Source organism: Mugil cephalus, chromosome 11, assembly GCF_022458985.1.
Source record: "Mugil cephalus isolate CIBA_MC_2020 chromosome 11, CIBA_Mcephalus_1.1, whole genome shotgun sequence".
Lineage (NCBI taxonomy): Eukaryota > Metazoa > Chordata > Actinopteri > Mugiliformes > Mugilidae > Mugil > Mugil cephalus.
Genome location: NC_061780.1, coordinates 19,128,281 through 19,150,186, shown reverse-complemented (window position 1 = coordinate 19,150,186; position 21,906 = coordinate 19,128,281). Strand labels below are relative to the sequence as shown.

General features: G+C 41.8%; 2 protein-coding genes across 7 annotated transcripts; one reads left to right on the top strand and one right to left on the bottom strand.

Annotated features, from left to right (window-relative positions):
- The first annotated feature begins 295 nt into the window (after positions 1–295).
- Positions 296–6,534, top strand: ebag9 (estrogen receptor binding site associated antigen 9). The gene is made up of 7 exons (XM_047598466.1): positions 296–615; positions 985–1,079; positions 1,419–1,500; positions 1,624–1,788; positions 3,422–3,532; positions 4,063–4,154; positions 4,800–6,534. Exons 2-7 carry the CDS (start codon positions 997–999, stop codon positions 4,915–4,917), a joined length of 651 nt encoding a protein of 216 aa, XP_047454422.1. The 5' UTR covers positions 296–615; positions 985–996; the 3' UTR covers positions 4,918–6,534.
- Positions 6,535–9,016: 2,482 nt separating this feature from the next.
- Positions 9,017–20,679, bottom strand: sybu (syntabulin (syntaxin-interacting)). Of its 6 annotated transcripts, none has more exons than XM_047599129.1 (8): positions 20,518–20,679; positions 16,470–16,516; positions 16,096–16,282; positions 15,447–15,647; positions 13,757–13,856; positions 12,906–13,058; positions 11,406–11,561; positions 9,017–10,818 (listed from the first exon to the last, which is right to left on the bottom strand). In XM_047599129.1, exons 2-8 carry the CDS (start codon positions 16,491–16,493, stop codon positions 9,645–9,647), a joined length of 1,995 nt encoding a protein of 664 aa, XP_047455085.1. In that variant the 5' UTR covers positions 16,494–16,516; positions 20,518–20,679; the 3' UTR covers positions 9,017–9,644. The 6 variants fall into 6 exon arrangements, with proteins under 6 accessions (XP_047455085.1, XP_047455084.1, XP_047455087.1 ...); XM_047599128.1 differs by having other exon boundaries at positions 20,522–20,665; XM_047599131.1 differs by having other exon boundaries at positions 15,447–15,593; positions 20,522–20,665.
- Between the last annotated feature and the right edge of the window lie 1,227 nt (positions 20,680–21,906).

The following is a 21,906-nucleotide window of genomic DNA, read 5'->3' as shown; positions in this document are numbered from 1 at the left end:
CTACGTAAATGTGTGACTTAAAAATATTAAGATGTTTACTTTTTAATCATTTTTATTTTCGGGTCTCTGTATCCGAGATTAAATATACAAACCGGGGTTGTTTTGATACACGTTACTATACCTTTCGTGCGTTGAAACAGTTGATACAGTGCACAATGCTTAGCATATTTTTACATGTATGCTAAAATGTACTTACAAGCTATATTTGTGTGCCATATATGAATTGAACTTTCGCTCAAACTATTTAAATCAGTAGTGTACTGCGCTTTTTCGAACAGCGCCTGAATGCAGCAGGATCACGTTGGCACTTCCTGCTCCTCCCAATTCAAAGATGGCAGCCACGGTACAGAGACGAGCGACGACATAAATTTAGGAGTTTTGTTATGAAACCGAATAGGGTTGTAAAGCTGTTACGTGCATGGTTTTGACATGAAACCGGTAACATTTGTACCTGCCTATGTGTCGTCCCGGAAAGAGTATTGACGGGTTCAGAAATAACATGAATTTCTGTAGGCTAAGCTAGCAAGCAACGGTTAGCAAATAAATGAACTTGGTTCTTTTGCCACTCACGGAGAAAGCAGTTGGCCTGCATACGGTATTTTGACATCCTGCAAGGTGAGCATGTATTGTTTGTATAGTTAATTCGTGCAAAGTCAAGCGTGAAGGCTTAGGTATTAGTTGTGTTGTGTTAATGAAATACTGCTTGAACTCGTGTCATCCAACGTTAGCCGTAGCTCGTTCCTCTTCTGTGGCGAAAAGCACATAATATTAAAATACGAGGTGTGTGTCACAGATCTCCAGATTATAGATAGTCCGAACAGTTGTTGTTACATAATATTCATCTACGCCAGCACACTTATTAATGACATGTCATTTTTACTGTTCTCTGTAGCATGGTGTTGCTTTACTGCACATCATGGTGCAGCAACACAACCTATATTCACTCTTGGAAATTTATAACTTCTCCCCTTTGCTTTCCACCAGCTTATTTTCGTCATGGCCATCACTCAATTTCGTCTATTCAAGATCTGCACATGTCTTGCAAGCTTGCTATCTTTCTTCAAGAGGTTGATATGCAGGTAAGGCCAAATGTATACATTACATTAAAAGTGTACACTCGCCCATGTACATGCCGTTCCTTTTCTGGAAGACAACAAATATGTGTAGAAAAACACCTAACACACAGAACCTCTGTGTGATTTTCTTTATTTTAAGCATTTCACTCTAGAATTAGATCTCTTCACATTTATGCTGAACATGTTCTAACATGTGGAAGTATATTATGCTCAAACCTTGGATGGTGGTACATTCCCTGCACGCGAAAGACATGTGACCTTACCATAGTGTGTTGGACCAGTGTGTTGTTGCTTTTTATGCTGATCTATTACTTCCTTTTGACTTTTTTTTTCCAAATACAGAAGTGGAAGGGGCCGCAAGCTCAGTGGTGATCAAATAACCCTTCCAACAACAGTGGATTTTTCATCATCAGTACCAAAACAGGTTGGTGTTACATCAGTCATCAGTATCTACCCTAAAGATATAAGTAGTGTAATAATGTTGATTGTGCTCTGCTGTGAGATTTCACTCTGTATAGTTGAGTTAAAGCATTATTTTGTTGTCTAGTCCGCACAACCAGAAATTGAAGAATGGAGTTCTTGGGATGAAGACGCTCCTACAAGTATTAAGATTGAAGGCGGCAACGGAAACGTTTCCCCTTCACCCAATGATGTAGACGAAGAGCCCGACTACTTCAAAGACATGGCTCCCACTATCAGGAAAACACAGAAGGTATGTCCACAACCGATGCAGCAAGGTGGTCATCACATGTCTGCAATGGTAATGATTTGTGAAGCTCTCTGTATTAAAATGTTGAATGATTTCAGTATTGACAACGTCCTTTGATGTGCCTGTCCTAACTTTGCTCAGACACTCATTACGTTTACATGCACGAGAAAAAAACAAATTATTGCTTTAATCGGACTATAACAGGAGAACTTAAATGCATGTAAACACGTTACTCTGATTAAAATTGTCAAAGTTCTCATTATCCGTTTGAGACACCCAGATAATGCGAACTGGAATTCGATTTTCTCCGGCATGTGTACAGTGAATCAGAGTTTTCATTGAACAATGCGTGTGCACATGCTCCACAACTGCTGCGTTGGCGTGTGACCCCGGAAAAAAAAACATCCAAGAAAGGCGATCGCAGAAGAAGAAGAAGAGAAACGGAGCCGCTAGAAGAACCGTCGGAGAGATGGCGCAGATCTTACCTGCACCAGAAGTAGCGCAGCATTACGTATGAGATTAAAAAAATGTACGTCTGGTCGTTGTTTGAAATGCCGGTCTGCCGCATGAACGAGTCTTGTTTATTATATCGCGTAATAGGTCAACCGGAAATCGGCCGTATTAAAGTGGTATTGCCCCGCTGAAAAGACACGTATCGCCGCCTATTGTGGAGGAGGAGAACAGTTATTCGATTTTCTTGCGCTGCATGTAAACTGAGACAAGGGCTGTAGTCAGAAAGTCGAATTTTGAGCATAGCTCGATTAAGCTCTGCATGTAAACGCACTGACTGAGATTAGAGTAGCACTGTTTAACAGAAGCCTTCTTCATTATGGCGTTACCATGCATCTTGGTTGATGCACAGGCAACTCGGGTGACGACTCATGGTCAGATCTCAGTGCTGTGTTCTACATGCAAATAAAGACCTACATCATTTAGGGCTCACGGAAAGTACACTCCATAATTTATTAAATGCTAATTTACATACTATTCATCAGTTGAAGACCAAGTATCGTACCAAATCCCATTCTTGTCACTGAATTACACTCAGTATTAATTAATACTGTTAATCTCTTGTTTTATACATTTACTGTATGTATTAGTGCAGTTAGTTTATGGTCCCAAGGTCCCAAATATATTAAAATGCTCTCCCTTTCAACCAAAAGATACTTAGGCTGTAATAGTGGAGCATAAAGTGAATGAGGAAAAACTCTTTGTGTTTACTCTGCTAAAACAATGTAGCCACATTGCATTCTGACGTAAGAAAATGTAAGTAAAGAATATCGCAATCATAACCTAAGAATTTAAAACCATTACACTTGTAGTTTTATTGTTTGTTTCATTAAATTCTTAACAGGTGTCAGAATTGACATAGACGTGCTCTGTATTGGTTCTGTTCTGTAGGTACTGGTACATTTTTAAAAATAAAGAACTGGATTGAGTAGATTTCAACGTGTCAGGTTAGACGAAACGCAAATAAAATGTCAGTAACCACATCTTCAGCCTTACATGAACATCAGCCGACTGATTGACCTGCTCTTGTCCTCACACTGTCTGTTCTAGTAATCGCTAAGCAGTAATTCAACGTGAAGAGGTTTAGTTTAAATCCTCTCCTTTTTCTGTGGTTTCCACATTTAAGATTGTGCTGAAGAAAAGGGAACCTTTGAACTATCTGGTGCCTGATGGCTCAGCAGGATTCTCCAGCAGACTGGCAGCATCTCAGGATATGATGACATTCAGTCCACCCTCGGTGAGTTGCATTTGTAGTCTCTAAAGCGTCAGACAGGCAGAGTTTTTGTTGTCTGAAATGTTTTGGATAAGGTAGACTTCCTACTGTAGAGGAATACAGCAAATAATACTGTTGAACTATATAGTTTTAAATTGTGTACTGTCATTTGACTCCTCATTATGTACTGTTTATAGATTCCTTGCAACATTGAACCTGTTTTTAAATATATTAATATCTGTGAGTGTTTCTAACTTGTTGTATTACTTGTTTAAGTTTAAAGAATTTTTTAAAGCTGCAGGAGGCAAGATTTGAATCTAAGAACACATTGTCTGTCGAGATGAGAGAATGAGCCTTCAGGAAACTGCATCTAAACCGTTTTACTTATTCTGTTGGTCCAACTCAAAATTCTGGTGAAATTAAATGTCATAGTATATAGTAATGTATATAAATATATGACTTCAGTTTTGTCCTGATTCATGAAGTGTAGCTCTTTTAGTAAAAAAAAAAAAAAACTGACTGTGGATATAATCCAAAACCATTCACTGGAACAGGCCGAACTGGGAGAAATGGACAACTGGCAGGAAGACACAAACGCCTGGGAGGATGAGTCCGACGCTGCTTGGGAGGCAGAGGAGGTGCTCAGGTAAGAATGCCTGTGTGCCTTCAGTATATAAAGTACATTTTAGTTCATCAGCTGGACCAACCAGTTATCAGACTGCTGCACGGACAATGCAGGAGAAACTCAATACTAAACACACATTTTAACCACGCAAGCTCACATAAAGCAGTCCAGATTATTTTGAGATCTCTGAATATTTGCATTAATGCATTAGGACTGGCTCATTGATGGCAATATTAAGTGTCACATAAATAAGAAATCCTTTTGTCCAGATATTCTTGACGAAAGAATAAATAAATGATAAGACATTGGTTTCCACTGACTAAAATTCAGACTTTGGAAACTTATTTTTCAAGGTGGATGGATATTTTCTTACTGACGTTTGCTTTATAGAATGCCTACATAAATGCCTAAAAGCAGTGCATATGTAGGCATTCTATAGTTACACATTTAACCTGCTTTCTCTGAGTAACCTTTTGATTGCAATTTCTGCATTAGAAGTGTTGATTCTCTTCATGGCCAGCAGGTGACGCTGTACACCAGTATTACAACACCAGCGGCACAAGGAGCAGGATGTTCTCCCCCAGTCCCAGCTGACCTAGCTTGTGCTGACAGGCTCTGTAGTGACATTGCTTACAATCATGTGTTTGTCTTGCCCATTTTTAACAGACAACAGAAGATGGCTGAGAGAGAGAAGCGTTCCATGGAGCAGCAAAGGAAAAAGATCGAGAAAGAGGCTCAGAGGATGATGAAGAAGGAGCAGAAGATTGCTGTGAAGCTCTCGTAACATTTTAGAAATGCTCAGTTTTGAGCCGAAGGGATTGAGGTGGGGGCACTAAGACACTAGCTCGATCATTACTCTGTCTGTAACGTCGTCACACCAACCAGGATTATCACTGTACGCTATTTATCTGTTAGCAATCTGTCCTCCTTCTCCTTCTGTTTCAACCAGCAGCCATTTTAGTCAGATTTCCAGCTACAGCAGTGTGCAGTGCGTCAGACTCAAGGACAGATACTCACTACTCGTGGCAATATCATTTTTGGTCTTCAAACTAGTTCATACAATCCAGTCCATCTTAGGTTAAAGGTTGGAAGCAGCTGTGAAGTACCATTTACATTCTAATTCAATGTGTTAGGTAGCATAGAAAAATACTCAGTTTTATTATTTTTTCCCCAGGAACATTTGTAAATAAAATGGTACCTGTGCTACCTTTTGAATCTCAAATAGGGAGTACAATTCCTTATCTTTGTCTTTTTATGACCTCACAGGACAAAGGAGTGTAAATTATTTAATGCATCACTGTATGCCAGTGACATCCCTCGGTTTGCTCGATTATTGTGTTTTTATATTTATGTTTTTCATGGTCTTTTTTTCTAATTAATGTTGCTTAATATTTACGTGATCTTCCTGTGCTGTACAGCCCTTATACACTGGAAATCTGCATTAGAAGAAAGGTTGGAGTATTTCAAACCGAGTATGGATAAATTACCATAGACTAGAATCTTGCCCAACTATGAACACTAGCTGTGGGTTCCTATGGTAATCTCATGGCTACTGGTCCGCCGTTCATTGTCCTCATTTTTTCAGCTTTTAATATCGGAGGAAAATATCCAGTCATCAATTCATTCATTTTTTGAGTGTTGGGGTAGAGGTCTTGATCTTTGCTATTAAATAGTATGCTCACTGCACAGATGCCGCCTCTATAAAACACAGCTCACCAAAAACAAAAAAAAAAATACATTTTTGCTACCTTGCTCTTCTGAAAACGTAAAGCTAACGGCTGGGGGTGATGGTTTTGACTAAAATGGAGTTATGAAATGGAGTTACTGGTCACTGTTGCCATGGAAACTTTGGCAGGTGGAGAAACTGATTTGATGCAAGTCGAGGGAAGAAAATTTCTGTACTTAGTGTTACAATTAGAAAAGCTTTGCAAGTAGTGTGACATGGCTGGGTTAATATTTCTCGAATGAATCATTGATATACTCCCATGTGCTGATTCAGTTAAAACTCTGATGATAAAGTGATAAATATGATGTTGATTAGTGCATGGCCAGGTTTAATTGAGAGCAGATGTTTATTTCAAGGGAATTTCATTCTTCAGCAAACTTTCTTTGTGGATGTGTTTTCTTTGGAAGTGCTCATTCCCTCAGTTTTTTTTTCACTGAAAACAGCTTGATGTTCTGTTGGTGTTACTGTTGTTTTCTTTTTCATTTTTCACTTCACTTTTTACTTTTTCCAGATTTTTTCCCCTTTTCCCCACTGTAATGTTTGAGCACAAACAAAGACAGTACATGGTGTAATGAGTCTACAAGCTCAGTCCAGATTTGGCAGATTGTGTACCTGTTGTAATAGTCCACAGGTTCCACACAGGTTTTTAATAAAATGCTTGGATTCATACCTCTACAGATGAATAACTTTTGGCTGCCCGATATCTAATTTGTAGAACACTACCTGCAACCACTGTGGTAAAGGCAACATTACAGGTGCAAGTTGCAACTTATAGTTTGTTGATAAGCCATGCTAGTAGTGTGGGTCAGTGGATGGTAGTGCCAGTCAGTGTGTGTTCATCTTAGAATTTAAGATTGACTTCATTGGTTCCAATATATCTTTACTTTTAATACACAAGGTGTTGGATGTGTTGCCTTGGAATTTTGTACAACCCATTCATAGAGAACTGTAATAATACTTCCTCCAGTTTTTTTTTATGACCACCCACATGCAAAACTAATGACATTTTCATCATGTGTAGTGTTTGTCCTAGTGCAAATCCTTGCATGCTAATATACTAAAAACATGGTGAATATGGTATATCCTATTTCTGCTAATATTTATATTAGCCTTGCCTTAAGCATTAACCCAAACCTCCTGTCCTTCACAAAACCCCTAATTTACAGTGCCGCTGAAAAGTTTTGCACCCACAAGATTTTCTACATTTTTACCAAAAAATGTGGATTTTTACACAAGTCTTACAAGAGTCAAAAAAAAAAAGGGTTGTTGTTCATTAGGCTGTTAAATGTTATAAAACCATCAAGAGTTTGAAATCTGTAGATCCACAATCAGAACGATTGTGAACAAATGGAGGAGATTTAAGATTTAATTGTTATCCTCTATAGGAGCGGTGGACCAATACAAATCACTGCAAAAGCAAGACACATAATAGTCACAAGAGAACCCAGAGTAACTTCTACGCAACCAAAGGTCTCTCTCTCTCTGGCTAATGTTCATGTTCACGAATCCACCATCAGAAGAACGCTGAACAACCATGGCGTGCACAGCAGATTGCATGGATGAAGTCGCTGCTCTCCAAAAAGAGCTTTTCTGTCCGTCTGCAGCCAAACATCATGTGGACAAGCCTATTGAAGACTATTGGGAAATGTTTTGAGGACAGATCAGATCAAAGTCGAACAGTTTGGTCTAAATGACATGTCTGGAGATGAAACAACACAGCATTTCAGCATCAAAGCCCCACACCATCAGTAAAACATGTGGGTACTGTATGTCCTCGTTTGGGCCTGTTGTGATGCATCCGGGCCAAGACTGCTTGCCATGGACTAATGAATTCTGAATTATACCAAATGTCAGGACATCTGCAGGACAACGATGCTAAGAACACAAGTCGTTCTACAAAAGTATGCTTGAAGAGCAACATGAATGTTTTGAAATGGCAAAATCCTGATGTCGTAGGAGGACCTGAGGCAAGCAGTTCATGAAAGGAAACCCACCAACATCTCAGAACTGAAGCAGTTCTGTACTAAGGAATGGACTAATATTTCTCTATGCTGCTGTAAACAGCTGATCAGCAGTTACTGGAAATGTTTAGTTATTGCTACACAAGGGAGTAACACCACATACTGAAAACAAGGGTTCAGTCACTTTTGCACCTCACAGAAATGTATAAATGATGAATTTTCTTCAATAAACCAATGCACAAGTATATTTCTGCTTCACTTATTTGAATGGATTCTCTTTGTCTACTTCCATGTCTTGAAAGTAGACAAGGAATAATAATTTGATGTTTTGAGTTTTGTTCAGAAATGACTCAAAACAGAAAAGTAGCACTGTATATACCTCCTCACATTGTAAGCTGGATTGACATCATTCATTTGACCCCCATCATAATGATGTAGCTTCTATCTGCCTGGGGACGCTGCCTGCTTGCCAAAACCTCTAAGAGACTGACCCACTTTCAAACGGGATCATGCACGTCATCGGTCTTCAGAAAGAGAACAAGCCGTGTGGTTGCGGAATCACATGCGAGTTTACAAGACTTGTGCGTCTTCGGACTGTCCAGTAATTCATCTAGCATTCATGGACTTGTGCGGGGATTACAGCATCCAATGAATCATTCTGATGCATTATGAAGTAATGGGTCACGGTTATGCAACTGAAGAGACAGCACCATATGGCAAAGTGAAAATGTAGTCGTCATAGTAAAGAGGCTGAATGGAAGTTCATTTAGACTTAATCAGCTTGTTCTTTAATTTTCACTTTCAATATGTGCAGATGTTATGTAAAGTCTTAAGGCGACATTGGAAGCTTTCGTCGTAGACTTTGCATGCGGGCACAGGCAGCATTTTACAGCTTCTGAGAGATCCCAGTAAAGTGGATCTAATGCACTCTGCATTGTCAGCTCCACAACCCAAGGGACGCCTGAAAACACTGGCTGAGAAAGCTTTTACGCAAGACGAGCCGTCATGAGAGAACGCGAGCCTTGGTTGAACTTGGGTTCAGACTTTTTCTCCCTTTTAGTTACGTGAGCAACTTAAATGAAACGCTCCCAGTCTTTTCTAAACCAGCCCCTACATAAAGCCGGGTTGTCAAAAGCCTGCAAAATAATTTTATAGCAAACCGTCATGTCAGCAATATAAAGAGTCCAAACATATGGTCAGAATTATCATGCTTTAATAATAAAGATACAAGGACATTTGATGTAAACCGCCAGTATTGCACATTGCTCAGGCACATAACAAGTGTTGGTTGCTTTGAAGCATTAATTTACATCTATGAACAATACACAGGCTGTACCAAGTAAAGCTCTAATCCCAGGGAGGAAAATATATGTATACACACACTCCACAAAACAGTGAACTCACATTAAAGCTTTGGCTGAAGGTTTAAGATTCATTTTTGAACTATTTCAGAACCCATCAAACAGAAACATAGCATTCAGTCCTCCATCTCTGAACAATCTCTCATCCCAACATAAAGAACTTTTTTTTTTATCTTTTAAACACAAAAATTAGGGACACCAAAAGACAATGATAACACATAACCATCTACCCAGATGATCTGCTTATACACGTAAATGATAAATAAAATAAATAAACCATGTTACACATAATCCCTTACATGTCACCATTTGATTAGCTTCAACTCATGGTAACTGTACAGTGCAAAACAACAGTGTTGGAACCAAAGTAACTGCATTGATATCAAGTGTCAAACAAGAACAGATCTCACAAATATGCTTAAGTGCTTTTAGTTTAGAGTTGGGTGTTTGCATGCGGAAGCCATTACGCATCAGGTGCGTGAGCGACATGACGAAGAGAGTGCAATCCCATGATGCAGCAACCCCTGATTAGAGCAGCGATATTGTACACCGGAGAGCTTCCATCCACACCGTGGCGCGAGTAGAGCCAGGCCACCGTGGGTAACACTGGGGCTGCTACTGCCACCAAATCCACCAGGAAGCTGTTGCTCCAATAACGCTTGCCGACCACATCCAGTCCCGGGGACAGGCAACGTTCCTCCTCACCAACGTCAAAGTCCAGCTCCTTCATAAACCTTCGACTCTCCACAGGCTCAGAGCAGTATGTGCCAGAATCGGAGTTGTCCGGGTTCTCTGGAAGCATGCTGGGATCTGAAAGTGAGGTGGTAGGCTGACTAGTAGTCGTGCATGTGGATATGTTTGGGGATACCAGAAGATTGCTTGGGGCTGACAGAGAAGCATCCCCTGATGTAGCGCCATGGAACTTTAACAGCTGAAGTAACACAGCCTGGAGATCCGGAGTCAATGGACTTATGTCGGTCTGGATCTCTTTATCTTCTGTGCTCTGCTGGGAAGGCGTGCGTGAGATCGTGATGGTGGTGGGAACGGTGATTGGTGAAGATGGTGGGAGTGCAGTAGACTGATCAATTAGCTGTCCCTCTGACAGTGCAGACACCCCAAGCCCAGATTCTGCACCAGCCCTCAGCTTGCCATTTGAGTCCTGACTGAAATCCACGGCAGTGGACATGAACACCTGCTCCAAAATGTCCGCACTGTTGGCCATCTCATCGTTTGCTAGCAGCCCGCTGTCAGCCATTGCCTCCGCTCCTTGGTCTCCCAGCTCCATCCCACCCTCTTCCTCCCCCACCATCTTTTTTCCATGGCTGTCAGGGCTGTCGCAGATAAAGTCCAAGGTGTTTTCCTCCTGGAGGTTGGCACCACTTTGGGCGAGCTCCATGCTTTGCAACAGGGACTCCAGCTTCCTGTTTTGAATGTTTATGTCGATGAAGTACTTCTGTATCCCTTTATCCTTCTCCATCAGGCTGCTTTTCATGGTTTCCACCACCTGACGTAGCTGTTTGATCTCTTTACGAGCCTCTTTGAGGGACAACTGAGCCTCCACCCGATGACACTCCTCTTCAATCCAGTCTTCCCTCATTCTGCTAAGCTGACCCTTAAGCTCTTCAATCTCCGTCTCTCTAATGAATCAGAATGAAAATGTCCAGAGTTACTTAAAAGTTCACCGTTTCGGAACACTCACTTATTCAGTTTCATGTTTAGTCAAAAGAAAAGAAATGCCACATTCATGTCTACAGATCTGATATGAAGCTACAGCCAAAACTGGTGACTTTAGTATACCACAAACAGTAAAAACTTGCTAGGCTCTGCCCAAATGTAATGACACCCATGTCCAACACACATTCTGTGGAACAGAGTAGATATTTGACTAGTTGTTTGCCAATGATTCCTCTGTGTGCTGATTTAACTGGCTGTAGCTTCATAACTTAACATGCAAGTCCCAATTTGCTCTTCAAGTAAGATGCCTCATTTGTCATATGAGAAAATGTCTTGCTAGAAACATCCTCAGTGTTGTACTTTTTATAAACCTTACATAATAGTCGGGTTACACTTTACAAGATGTTAACGGTTGAGCTGAGTTGGTGCATGCGGGCATTACGTCAGAGCCACTGCTGTATCACATTTTCCCCTGATATAACCATTATCTACCCGTCTTAAAACCATAAACAGATGGAGAGTCAATCTCAGGAGCTACTGTGTTGCTAACCTTTCACAAACTCTGTTCTCAGACTCCATCAGTTTGGTCTTCAGGTGTCTAATGGCCACTTCCTTCTGCTGCAGAGGGGTGAGGTACTGCTCGGGATTCGGAGGCCTGATGCCATGGTTGTCTCCGCAGGAGTGGTAGCGGCCCAGACTCGCTCTTCTGTTGGGCACAGAGACAATGATGAGTCCAGTGGAAGGTCAACTTAACTCCCCTTCAGAACTGATCATCCATCATTCCTCAACCATTTGACATTTTGATACAAACAGCAGAAAACAAACCAATTTGACGCTTAAAAGCAAAAGCGATTTCTGAAGAAGGTAATTAGTCTGGCTGAGAGTGTGCCGTCGGAGCACATGCTCCCCGAAGCCTGGAATTACTGTGTGACACAGGATTACTGGCATGCAGGCTAGAGACTTAAAAACCCAAAATGCTGGTTTATCTGAATACAACCAGAGTTGGCAAGGACAGAAATGACCTTATGGGAAAACCAGAATCTGTAGCCAACTGCACTGGCATTCAGATGTCCTCTGCAAGTCCTGTGATCAGAGCTTTATCACGTTCGGAGAATTGATAAAAAGGATTCCCGTTTGTTTATTATGTAGAGAATGAGTGGGTGGATTTGGGCAATATGCAAAGCAGCATTTAAGCCCCTCTCTTCCACTAGCACAATATCCTAGCAACCTGGGATTCGTGAGGCTTTGAAGCGACCACTCTGCCTCCCTGCCAGAAATAGAAACAGCCCAGGAGGAGGTGGCATGTGAGAGGAATAACTGCCATATGACTCTTAGCCAGGCAGAGGAAAGCGGGGTGTCTTAAAGTGACAAAATATGGAGGATGATAATGCATTTATGGAAGCTGTACATATCCAACATATATTATAGCTATTGCCCAAAGGACTGAATGCACGTTTTTTTTTTTTTTTTTTTTTTTTTTTTAAAATACTGCTGGAGTTAAATCTTATGCGCTGCCAACAGACATAAAGCTGAGGTAAACCTTCCAAGAAATACACAGCCTGGTCTCTTCTGCGCTGCAGGCAATTCGGTTGCGTTTGAAAAATGTAGGACCCCATTTTTTTTTTTCCTGAAAAGTGAGGTGCACTCACTCAAATTGAGTTACGATTTGGCTCCAGTCGGCAGGGTCACTGTCTGGGTTCCATATTCCGACATTTGCTGTATTAAATCCTCATTAATCCCAGCTACAGCCAAATCATGACCGATATAATCCCAGCCAGCTGCAAGAGGGGAAATAAACCGGAACAGTCTGAGCATAATCCAGCCACCCACTCATATGTGGTTGTTTTGACACAGCTAAAGGCCAAATCTTTTAGTCTCCAAAAAAATGTACTTGCTTCCCTTAAAATTTTATTACATTCTGGACTCCCTCAAAACAGATTAAAACCCAAATGGAGAAATGAAGATATAAGACCAGGAGGTCAGCTGATCAGATCAATCCTTGTTCTCGATGACCATTCTTGAAACGTGGCATAAAATCTGCGTTTGGTACCTGGAGGTGGGACTGGAGTGGCAGCTGCTGCTGTTGGTTGAAGACGCGACTCTGGGAGGAGTCCGGCAGGGAGCGTAGAGCTCTGCATCACGGTTGGCTGTCGGGCTCCCGGCTGGTTTGAACACTGGCAGTGATCGGATGTGAGTGCCGCGACTTGATAAAAGAAAATTAAAATATGAATAAATAACCGAAGGGGTCATCACGGAAAACTACACTGAATGAACACTTTGGATGTAAGTAAGTATGAGAAATTCTGATGCACAAATTGGGGTTTTGAACTTTTTCTCCAGATCTTTCTTATTTTACTTCTTCATTTATGAGTAACTGGAATGCTCGGAAATGCTGAAAAACCGAAGTGCATTTACTCCTCCCAAGGCTGAATGTGCTCTCCTTCTGCAAATAGGAAAATGCCTGTTGTATTGTCATTAGTCTGTCTTCACATGATAAGCAGTGTTTGGTGCAGCTCTTTGAGCTGCCTCTTTCTGCAGAGTAGAAGAGTGCTGCATTTGCCAATCAGCGGACAACTACATCATGAAATGGCTTCGTAAGAACTAGATATGAGTAATTGTTGAGGTTGACTGCTGCACTTAGTCGCTGTATGGTTTCTACGCTTCGACTGCATTGCTTAGGCTAATGTTGCCTTCCATGGAAAGCAATGGGTTGTCAAAGTACTACTCAAAGAAAAATATATAGATTTCGTTTTTGAGTAGTTTTGTGTCAGATATTTATTAATTTATTTTTTAGCTGCATCTGGAAAAAATTAACACAATAAAGAAAAGTTCAAGTACCTCAAATTTGTGCTCTAATGCAGTACCTTAGTGCTATATAAATTTTGTTTAACACCACTGTACCTGCGTGAAGGACCCTTCTTTCCAGCCGAATGGGAAGCGTGGCTCTCCCTGGTCTTTAGGCTGCCTGTGCTGCTGGAGGAGCTGAAGTCTGCCTCGCTACCTGCAGGGCAGAAACGTCAACGTGTTGGCATGCTAGCCAGACTCAAAACACAGCTTTTGAAAAAGATGATATAAAAGTATTCTTTAAACAAAAACCTAGAAATAAAAACACTCTTGCTTCTTGGCCTGACCACTATCCCACTGTGACTAATATAGTCTGTTGGCAAGCTTTGATGTCAGCAGACTTTAGACAGACTTCTGACTTTGTGTCTTTTCAACTTGCGCTACTGTTTCGTGCCAAATGTCACTACTGCAGTTGAAGGTTTTAGTGGTTTTAATAGACAAGTTTGTCGTTACCCGCTCGTTGTTCCATTCCGCTTGCTTTCGGAGTCTGCTGCTATGAAAAAAAACTTAATTTTTTTATAACGAAAAAATGTTAAATGAAGTCAAAACTGCTCAAATCCTGCTAAATGTAGTTAGCCATGCAAAAAAAGCAGGAGTCGTCCAATGTTTGATCTTAGAGATTTGCAGGAATGTATTCATTAGAAATGGCTGATTTAATTATTAATTGGTACCAAGTCAGATAGCCGTTTTCCTTTAAACATTAATAAAATCTCTAAATTCAAATTCTCAAACTGATGAAAATTAGCATTTTCCCGATATGAGAACATTGTTAAAAGTTTAATATATCAATGCAAAAACCATCAAATGAAACTAATGTGAACTGTTTTACAGATCCATCCATCCATCAAGAAGATTCCTCATCCTGTTCAAGGAGAGTTTCAAATGCAGAGTCAAGCAGGACTTTCTTTAAGGAGAATTTCAGTCAATCTTTTTGGGTGAGTGACCTCCCCCAACTAATGGGAAGACAAACCACTTCATGTGATCACAAATACTGTTGACTGTCAGCAATTTGCAAATGCTGTGTTACAAAATCTGCTTAAATGTTGCAAGACGAACACTTTGCGAACAACCTCGGCCACAGTTGTTGAACTCCATTTAAAGTCGTACCTGAGAAGCATCTTTTTCCATCAAACAAAACCATAGCGGTGGGTCCAGTGATGACTGTGACATATAAAACGACTCAAAGATAAGTGATCCTCCACCACGTGGTGTGTCAACTGAGAGCCTGTGCACATTCAATCAGTGTAGTGGCCTCCTTCTAATCAGCCTAATTGGTTAAGCTCCCGGGCCATTCCCTCGGCCAATGAGTTTTCTTACTCTCTGACTCGGGATCTAGCATTTTCCCCCTCTTTCCCCTTGATTCAAATAGAGGATATTCAATTTGGAGATCAAGACTGTGCAGTGTTTCTGAAATATGTTAGCAGAGCACAGGTGACACTGGACCCCAGTTATTATTCCCCTTTTAGGCAAGCAGCTGCGACCCTGCCAGTGTTTGTTCATGTCTGGAAATCTGTTAGCTGCTGACATGTGACAAATACGTTGTTATTGTACTTTGGCCTATGGGGAATGCACAAGTACATGCAGTATATACAATGTGCTGTATAGACATCAGTGTATAGAAAAGCATCCATATTTAATGTACACCAACAATAGACACGGGATAAGAACTTAATAGTGAAGGCCTAAATTAGGTTCCATTGAGAAACAGGATCGTATTTTTTTTTTTTATCTCTGTATTCTCCTTTACCTCTGGCTTTCAAGGCCGACCTCAGCTCCCTCTTGTGCCTCGGCGCGCTTCGTGTCTCGCCGCTCCACTCGGCCATCACCCTCACCCGCTTCACTTTGGCCTTGCGCTCGGGGACGACGGGCGATCCGTGGGCGCTCTGCTCCGAGCCTGACGGGGTTTTGGAGGGGGACACAGACTGACTAGTGGGGCAGCCGGTGTCATCTATTGTAGACAGGCACACAGACAGTAATAGCCGGGAACAGGTAGCGCAGGGCAGGCAGCGAACACAAGCAGTCAATCAGAGCTCAAGGTTCAGCTCTTGGAGTTAGTTGCTATTTTTTTTTAGATAGCACAACGGCTTTCACAACGCTTTGTTGCGTGTTTTGTGTTCAGACATATGCACTTTTTGAACTGTAGTCTATTTGTTCAGCTAACATAAAATATACATGGCTGGAGTTTTGCCCCGGCTTGCATAATCTTTCCTTACTTGCTGAATTAAAGATTTAAAGGCATTCATCGCACATACACCATGGCTTTTCTGTTCAACCAGCCAACAGGGGCACCATAACACAAGTCTGACAGCCTGGTTGTTGCTGGTTGCTCAGAGCATCCGAGGGACATATGTGACGTTTCAACCCAGCTATTCTTGGATTGGACCTGAACGACTTACCAGAGCAAAAGCTGTTGGTGCTGATGGTTCTCTTGGAGTGGTCCGAGCTCATGTCACACTCCTTGCCCTCCTCCTCTGAAAAGGGGGAATCAGACAGAGGCGATCCCTTGTCCTTCGGCCGGAACGGATGGAGGACCAAACGCGGGATGCGGCTGCGGGGGCTTCCTTTCTCCGGTGATTTCTTTTCCTGTACAGAGCAGTGTTTGTCACAGCAGGGGGGCAGGGATGCAGTGCTGTAAAATATACCTAAACTTTCTTTTAATCTATAATTCATGAAACATTGACATGACCCATTTTTGTCTTTGCCATATTGTTGCAAAAGAAAATCTAAATCAACATTCCAAAATGTGCCCAGCACCAATTTTAAGACTCACCTCATATTCTTGGAACGGTCCCATTGTGCTTCACACAACGTTCTGCCCTAATCAGTGGAAAATAAGACAAAAAAAACAAACAAACAGTTGAGTTTTTTTATCCTCTGAACCATGTGTTTTTGTTGTTGTTTTTTGAGCATTTGAACATGAAACCGTTTACAGACAAGAGCACTCCGTCTGAACTCATGCTGCGTCACTAAATACCACACAACGCACACTCACACACACTCACACACACTCACACACACATCCTGCCTGGTACAGATGGCACATGACGCACGCAGCTGGCAATGACTGAATTTATGACCTCAAAAAAATAATAATAATAATAGTAGAAAGAATGCTAAAAATAAGCAGATTTATGTCAATCCAAACCAAATTAAAGAGCAAATAAAGAGGGAGAAATTACATAGAAAGAGAGTCTATAGCTATGCTGGCAGCAAGGTCACAGTGGAGCTCAGTCCTAGCAGTCCTATGCTTACATACTCACAGAGGTAACACTAGTGCACTGATGTAAGCAGGTATATGTTTAAAATCTATTTTCCATGCTCACATTCTGGTATTTGTAAGGCAACGATGAAGGCAGACAGGGCTGATTACAGGTAAGCTACTGCCTATAAATACAAATTTTGATAGGGCTAGATGAAGTGCCAGAAGATTAAGTTTTTCACAAATTATCTTCCTGGGAACCTGAATTAATGCAAGGAATGGACATTTTTAAATTAGGAAAATACTTGGCGGTGTTGGAGAAAAGTCACCAAAGTATTATGATGCATCATCTGGGAACTATAAATGTCTGTATGATAGTAAACTGGCGGTGGTGGCACTACAAGAAAAATCCAGGTGATTAGTAAAATTGATCCTCAAGGCTCGTTCATTATCTGTACCATGTCCTCACGGCAATCTACGTAATATGTGTCAAGATTTATGTAACTAAGGGAAAAGTCACGGGATAATAATATTAGGATTCAACTTCTGGGGATCATGACAACTACCGCACTAAGTAGATATCGTGTTATTTGAATCTGAAACTAAGTGATAGAACTACCTGTGATTTGTACAGTGTGCAGATTTGAGAGGCTGTAGGTACAGCTATGAACAAAAACATGATCCTGACACTGAACTTTTTTGCACTGGAACACTTAAACAAGAAAGAAACATTTTTTATTGATGCTTCTCGAGCTAAATAAATAATACAGATCTTCTATCATGCTTGAATAAAATGCATGCAGTCACTTCACTTCCTCTTGCCTGTTGATTGCCTCTCAGCGTCTTCTCCTAAGGGGGTCAATTGCATAAGAGGGTACATGTTCTTTTTTTTCTATTTTCGCATTACAGATGACGTAACTGACCCCAAGGCCTCCGTGCTGCTCTTGCATCAGTGAATCCGAACCTGTCTTCCATTCCCACATCCTGACTGTACCTTTTTTCTTTCTTTTTTTTTAATCTAGATTGTTGTCTTGTCAGTCCTGCCTTGATCATGTTCCCCAAACAGTCTTTCATTAAATAAAAGACTAATATCACCACTTGCTGACCTAATATTAAGACTCATATCCATTTATGAGGACCCCAGACTTTCAAATCCTCCTTTTCAAACCACCAAGGCCCAAGGAGCATTGCTAAAATAGATCAGAGAGTCGTGGGATTCAGACTCCACCCTCCGTTTATCTGACCCAAAATTAGACGTGCCCCCTCTCCTACAGTTTCATTTTTGTTTTCGGGCATCCACGCTATCATCGTGCTGGCGGCGTGCAGCCTGGCACGCCAGCATGGCAGAATCAGATTAAAGGCACCAGGCAAGGCCGAGCAGCCACAGCCGTGCCCTAGCAACAGTCATAGCAACCGGGGGTGAAAGACGAAAAATATGCAAGAAGGACTCGAGCTGGATGGAACCAATTATGAATAAATCTGTACGGAGTGTGGGCTTCTGCCGCTCATCCTTTCCCTCTGAGAAACCTATCGAGAATGTTCCAAGGTGATGCGTGGGTGTTACCATTCAGCTTTTGTTTTTTTTCCCCCAGACTGAATGAACAGCCAGTCCTTGAGAACATGTTTTGTTAAGGGAGAGTCATACGCAAAACCAAATGCTACTGCCTTGCTTTGTATAATTCCAGTCCACTGCTAGGCACTTGTGAAACAGAGCATTTTATAAAACAAAGAAAACAAACTATGGGTGAGGAAAACAGGGTTAAGGTAAATGGTGTGGATGGAATGAAATAAGAGCTGAGCAGATGAGATAAGTGATTATTCCATCAAACGGGGTGTGGTTGAGAGGAGAGAGGGATGCTTAGGCTTTTAGCCCTGCCAGCCTTGTGACTCTAGGGAGGGCAGTGCTGGCAGTCGCTACTGACTCAACTATCTCAACAGAAATTGCCCGAACTGCTGTGAAACTCGGTTTTTAAATAGTGATTTGTCATGTTGAGATTTGCAGATTCGAGGGAAATCTCTCAGTACCTGCAAGACAGATTTCCATGCAAGTCAAATACATGGAATGTGACTAAATATCTACAAAGGTAATGACATTCCTATCGACTCCAGCCCTACGTACACAGCTGCAGCTGCTTCTAAATGGACAATATTAGCATCATTACCCCCCGGGCTCCTTCAGCACCACGGTTGTGAATTAATAGACTGCGTGTCATCCTGAAGCCAAATCATTCTGTTGCGGAGTCGTCTCCCGTTGTTTGTTCTGGTGCCTGGAAGGAATATGCTGATCAGAAATATCAGCTCGCAACCTGAAACCCTGTGTAAGATCTGCAAGGCAGAATGATACATTTGGCTCTCTACTTGACTCCAGACAAATTTGATTGGCCACCTGCTGAGTAAGAGGCTAATCCCGATCGAAGTTGCAAACACAGGATTTTTGGCTTTCGTAAGCAACAAACAACCCTGCCTAATGCCTCCACACATGATCCATAATCTCTCCAAAAATATTTATCCAAACATAAACTAGTGAGCAGGGCACTGATCTAGTTTGTAACACTAGGAAACGAAGGCTGTCATTGGGACCCTGGTAAACAAGACTCTAAGCCTCTACTCAAGCTCAGTGTCCCTCATCCAGATGGTCTGCTTTTTAAAACAGCATGAAGTGGGCGTCGATAATAATTCCCTTAATCCATCCCAGAGTATGTGCTTTCTAATGCTGATCATGGACACGGGCCCCATGACGCAGCCCTTACATTTACACTGATGATGTGATCATTAATAGATGTTCAGATGTTTAATTCCACAGAAGGCGAATGCTGATGAACTTCTAAATCACAGACAGGGGAATTTCAGAATAGGTGACAGACACAGACTCACACGTCATCCAGGTGTGGAGGGTGTGCCAGCCTGTGTTATCACCTATTCTGGGAAAAACTGAAAGATTATACTTCAGAACAGCATCTTTAAGGTCAGCAGACTGCGTCATCATTGCATGATGTCATAATCCGAGGGCTCTCTTTCACTTTCACCCTCAAGCTTTCTGTAGCCAATACCAAATTCACCGTATATTCCTTACTGTGGTGATCATTTGGTTCTCTTTGGCTTAAATTTGAAAGAACCTCAGCTATTTGAGCCATCTCTCAGAACTACTGCCCCAGTGAGGGAACCCATACACCCTGCCACATGTTTACATGCCTCCCTTTGTTTTCCACATCACACTTTAAAGCCATGTTCCTTGACTATACAGAGACTTATGATCTGCTGTCCCTTAGACAAAAACGGCAACTCCTCACACTATCACTATATCAGAACAGCTTAATATACATTTTCACTGCGTTGTATCTATTCCCCATCTCCATTTGACGCCCCCATACAGACTGTTTTCGTGCCTTCAGAATAAAAACATGCGAAGTGTGGCGACGTAAACATCCAACTCTCAACCCCAATCTTGCCTGAGTTCCCCCAGCAGCGCCCTGCGCATTTGCGCAGATGATTTCTACATAGATAAATAATAAAATCGCCTGTAAACAACTTGTAAACAACCCGCCTATGCTCCCAACCCCCGCGATTGAATGAACAGTAATATGGATATTTTGTATAAATCAGATTGTTGCACAAACACCTGCCTGGAAGCTTGATGATGGTGGTGGTGGTGGTGATGATTTTTGTCAGAAGGACGCGCGTCAGGCGGTGAAGCACAAAGGGCTCGTTCCTCTGTTGGCGGTGCCAGTCTCCGATCTGCTCCGTGGATGTCGGGTGGAGGAGAGCCGAGTGCAGACTGATGACACACTCGATTGGACGAGAAGCGAGACCTGACGGTGCGCGCACAGTGAGCCTGCCATCCCCGGGGGGTGTTGCATAACGCGCGGGGCGTTACTTAACCGCCGAAGCCCCTCAACACACATATAGGAAAATAATTCAACTATATGTTGTACTGACAGCAAATGTAAGTGATGTGGTGTCGTGTTTCATCATCCGAGGAAGCCATTTATAAATCTTAGACTCGTTCAGGTGCATTTCTGTGTTTCTATTTAGAAATATTTAAACGGATTGCGACACAATTCGTCCACCAGTTTTACTGTAATATCTGAAGTATCACATTTTGACGCGGCCATGTCAGAGCTCACACTGTGACCATGACAGCTAAAATCCGTAACATGTAGGACTGGCATAACACAGGTCCGCGTGTACAGTGATTTGCATGAAGGAAAACAGAGTCTATTGAACAGCTCTCAGAATCAGATGGCTCTCCATGGTGCTGAAATCGGGGCTGAGGCGAATTCAGTACTCGAGCTTTAAATGTCACTCGTGCAAATGACATTTGCAGATTCCAAGCACACAAAAACAACAAGAACTGCAACCACAACAACAAAAACTGGAAAAAAAAGGGGAAAAAAAGCCAAATATCTATCCCCGATTAGCAACCACGAATAAACCAGACAGACTTCTGAGTTCCTTAACGTTGAAATTGTGCCTTAAAGCTTCGTGAAAGCTTCGTGTACTTATCCCATGTTGTCTAAATAACGTGTGTTGTCTTCAACTGGGTGTCTTAAAGGGGATTCTGATGAAAGTCCGTGGACACTGAAAATATGCCATCATGTGACCCCAGAGCAGCAGCCTGACTTGTTTCACTGAGGCCCTCTGCTGGAACAACCAGATACTACAACCAGATACTGAGGTAAGCCTATGTACCGTGATTAAAATCCTCTTTTAAAGTGTTGCACAAGTTTTCTTGCTTTCTGTCCAGTCTGTCCATCTGAATATTTGTCCGCACAGACCTGATTCTCAAGGCCAATCTGACAGAAAGCATGATTAAATGCTAACATTACTGATGGTTGAAGGACACAACCATACATCGTATTTGGAGAACTTTATGTCCTTGTGACTTTGCACACAGCAATCAAGAAAACAAATAGAAAATACTGGATTTCATAGAGCCTGTTCATGTCCTGATTTGATTATATTGTTAGCTATACAGCTGTGGTAACCAACAGTGCAGCTGGCTAATTGT

What these genes read in the sequence shown, in the direction of transcription:
- sybu (XM_047599129.1), bottom strand. Translation starts at nt 16,493, where the DNA reads ATGGGACCGTTCCAAGAATATGAG. An exon ending in CACCAACAGCTTTTGCTCTG is followed by an intron (nt 15,648 to 16,095) that starts GTAAGTCGTTCA and finishes TGTCTACAATAG; the next exon opens with ATGACACCGGCTGCCCCACT. An exon ending in GAGAACAGAGTTTGTGAAAG is followed by an intron (nt 10,819 to 11,405) that starts GTTAGCAACACA and finishes CTGATTCATTAG; the next exon opens with AGAGACGGAGATTGAAGAGC.
- ebag9 (XM_047598466.1), top strand. Translation starts at nt 997, where the DNA reads ATGGCCATCACTCAATTTCGTCTATTCAAGATCTGCACATGTCTTGCA. An exon ending in TTCAAGAGGTTGATATGCAG is followed by an intron (nt 1,080 to 1,418) that starts GTAAGGCCAAAT and finishes TTCCAAATACAG; the next exon opens with AAGTGGAAGGGGCCGCAAGC. An exon ending in TGACATTCAGTCCACCCTCG is followed by an intron (nt 3,533 to 4,062) that starts GTGAGTTGCATT and finishes TCACTGGAACAG; the next exon opens with GCCGAACTGGGAGAAATGGA.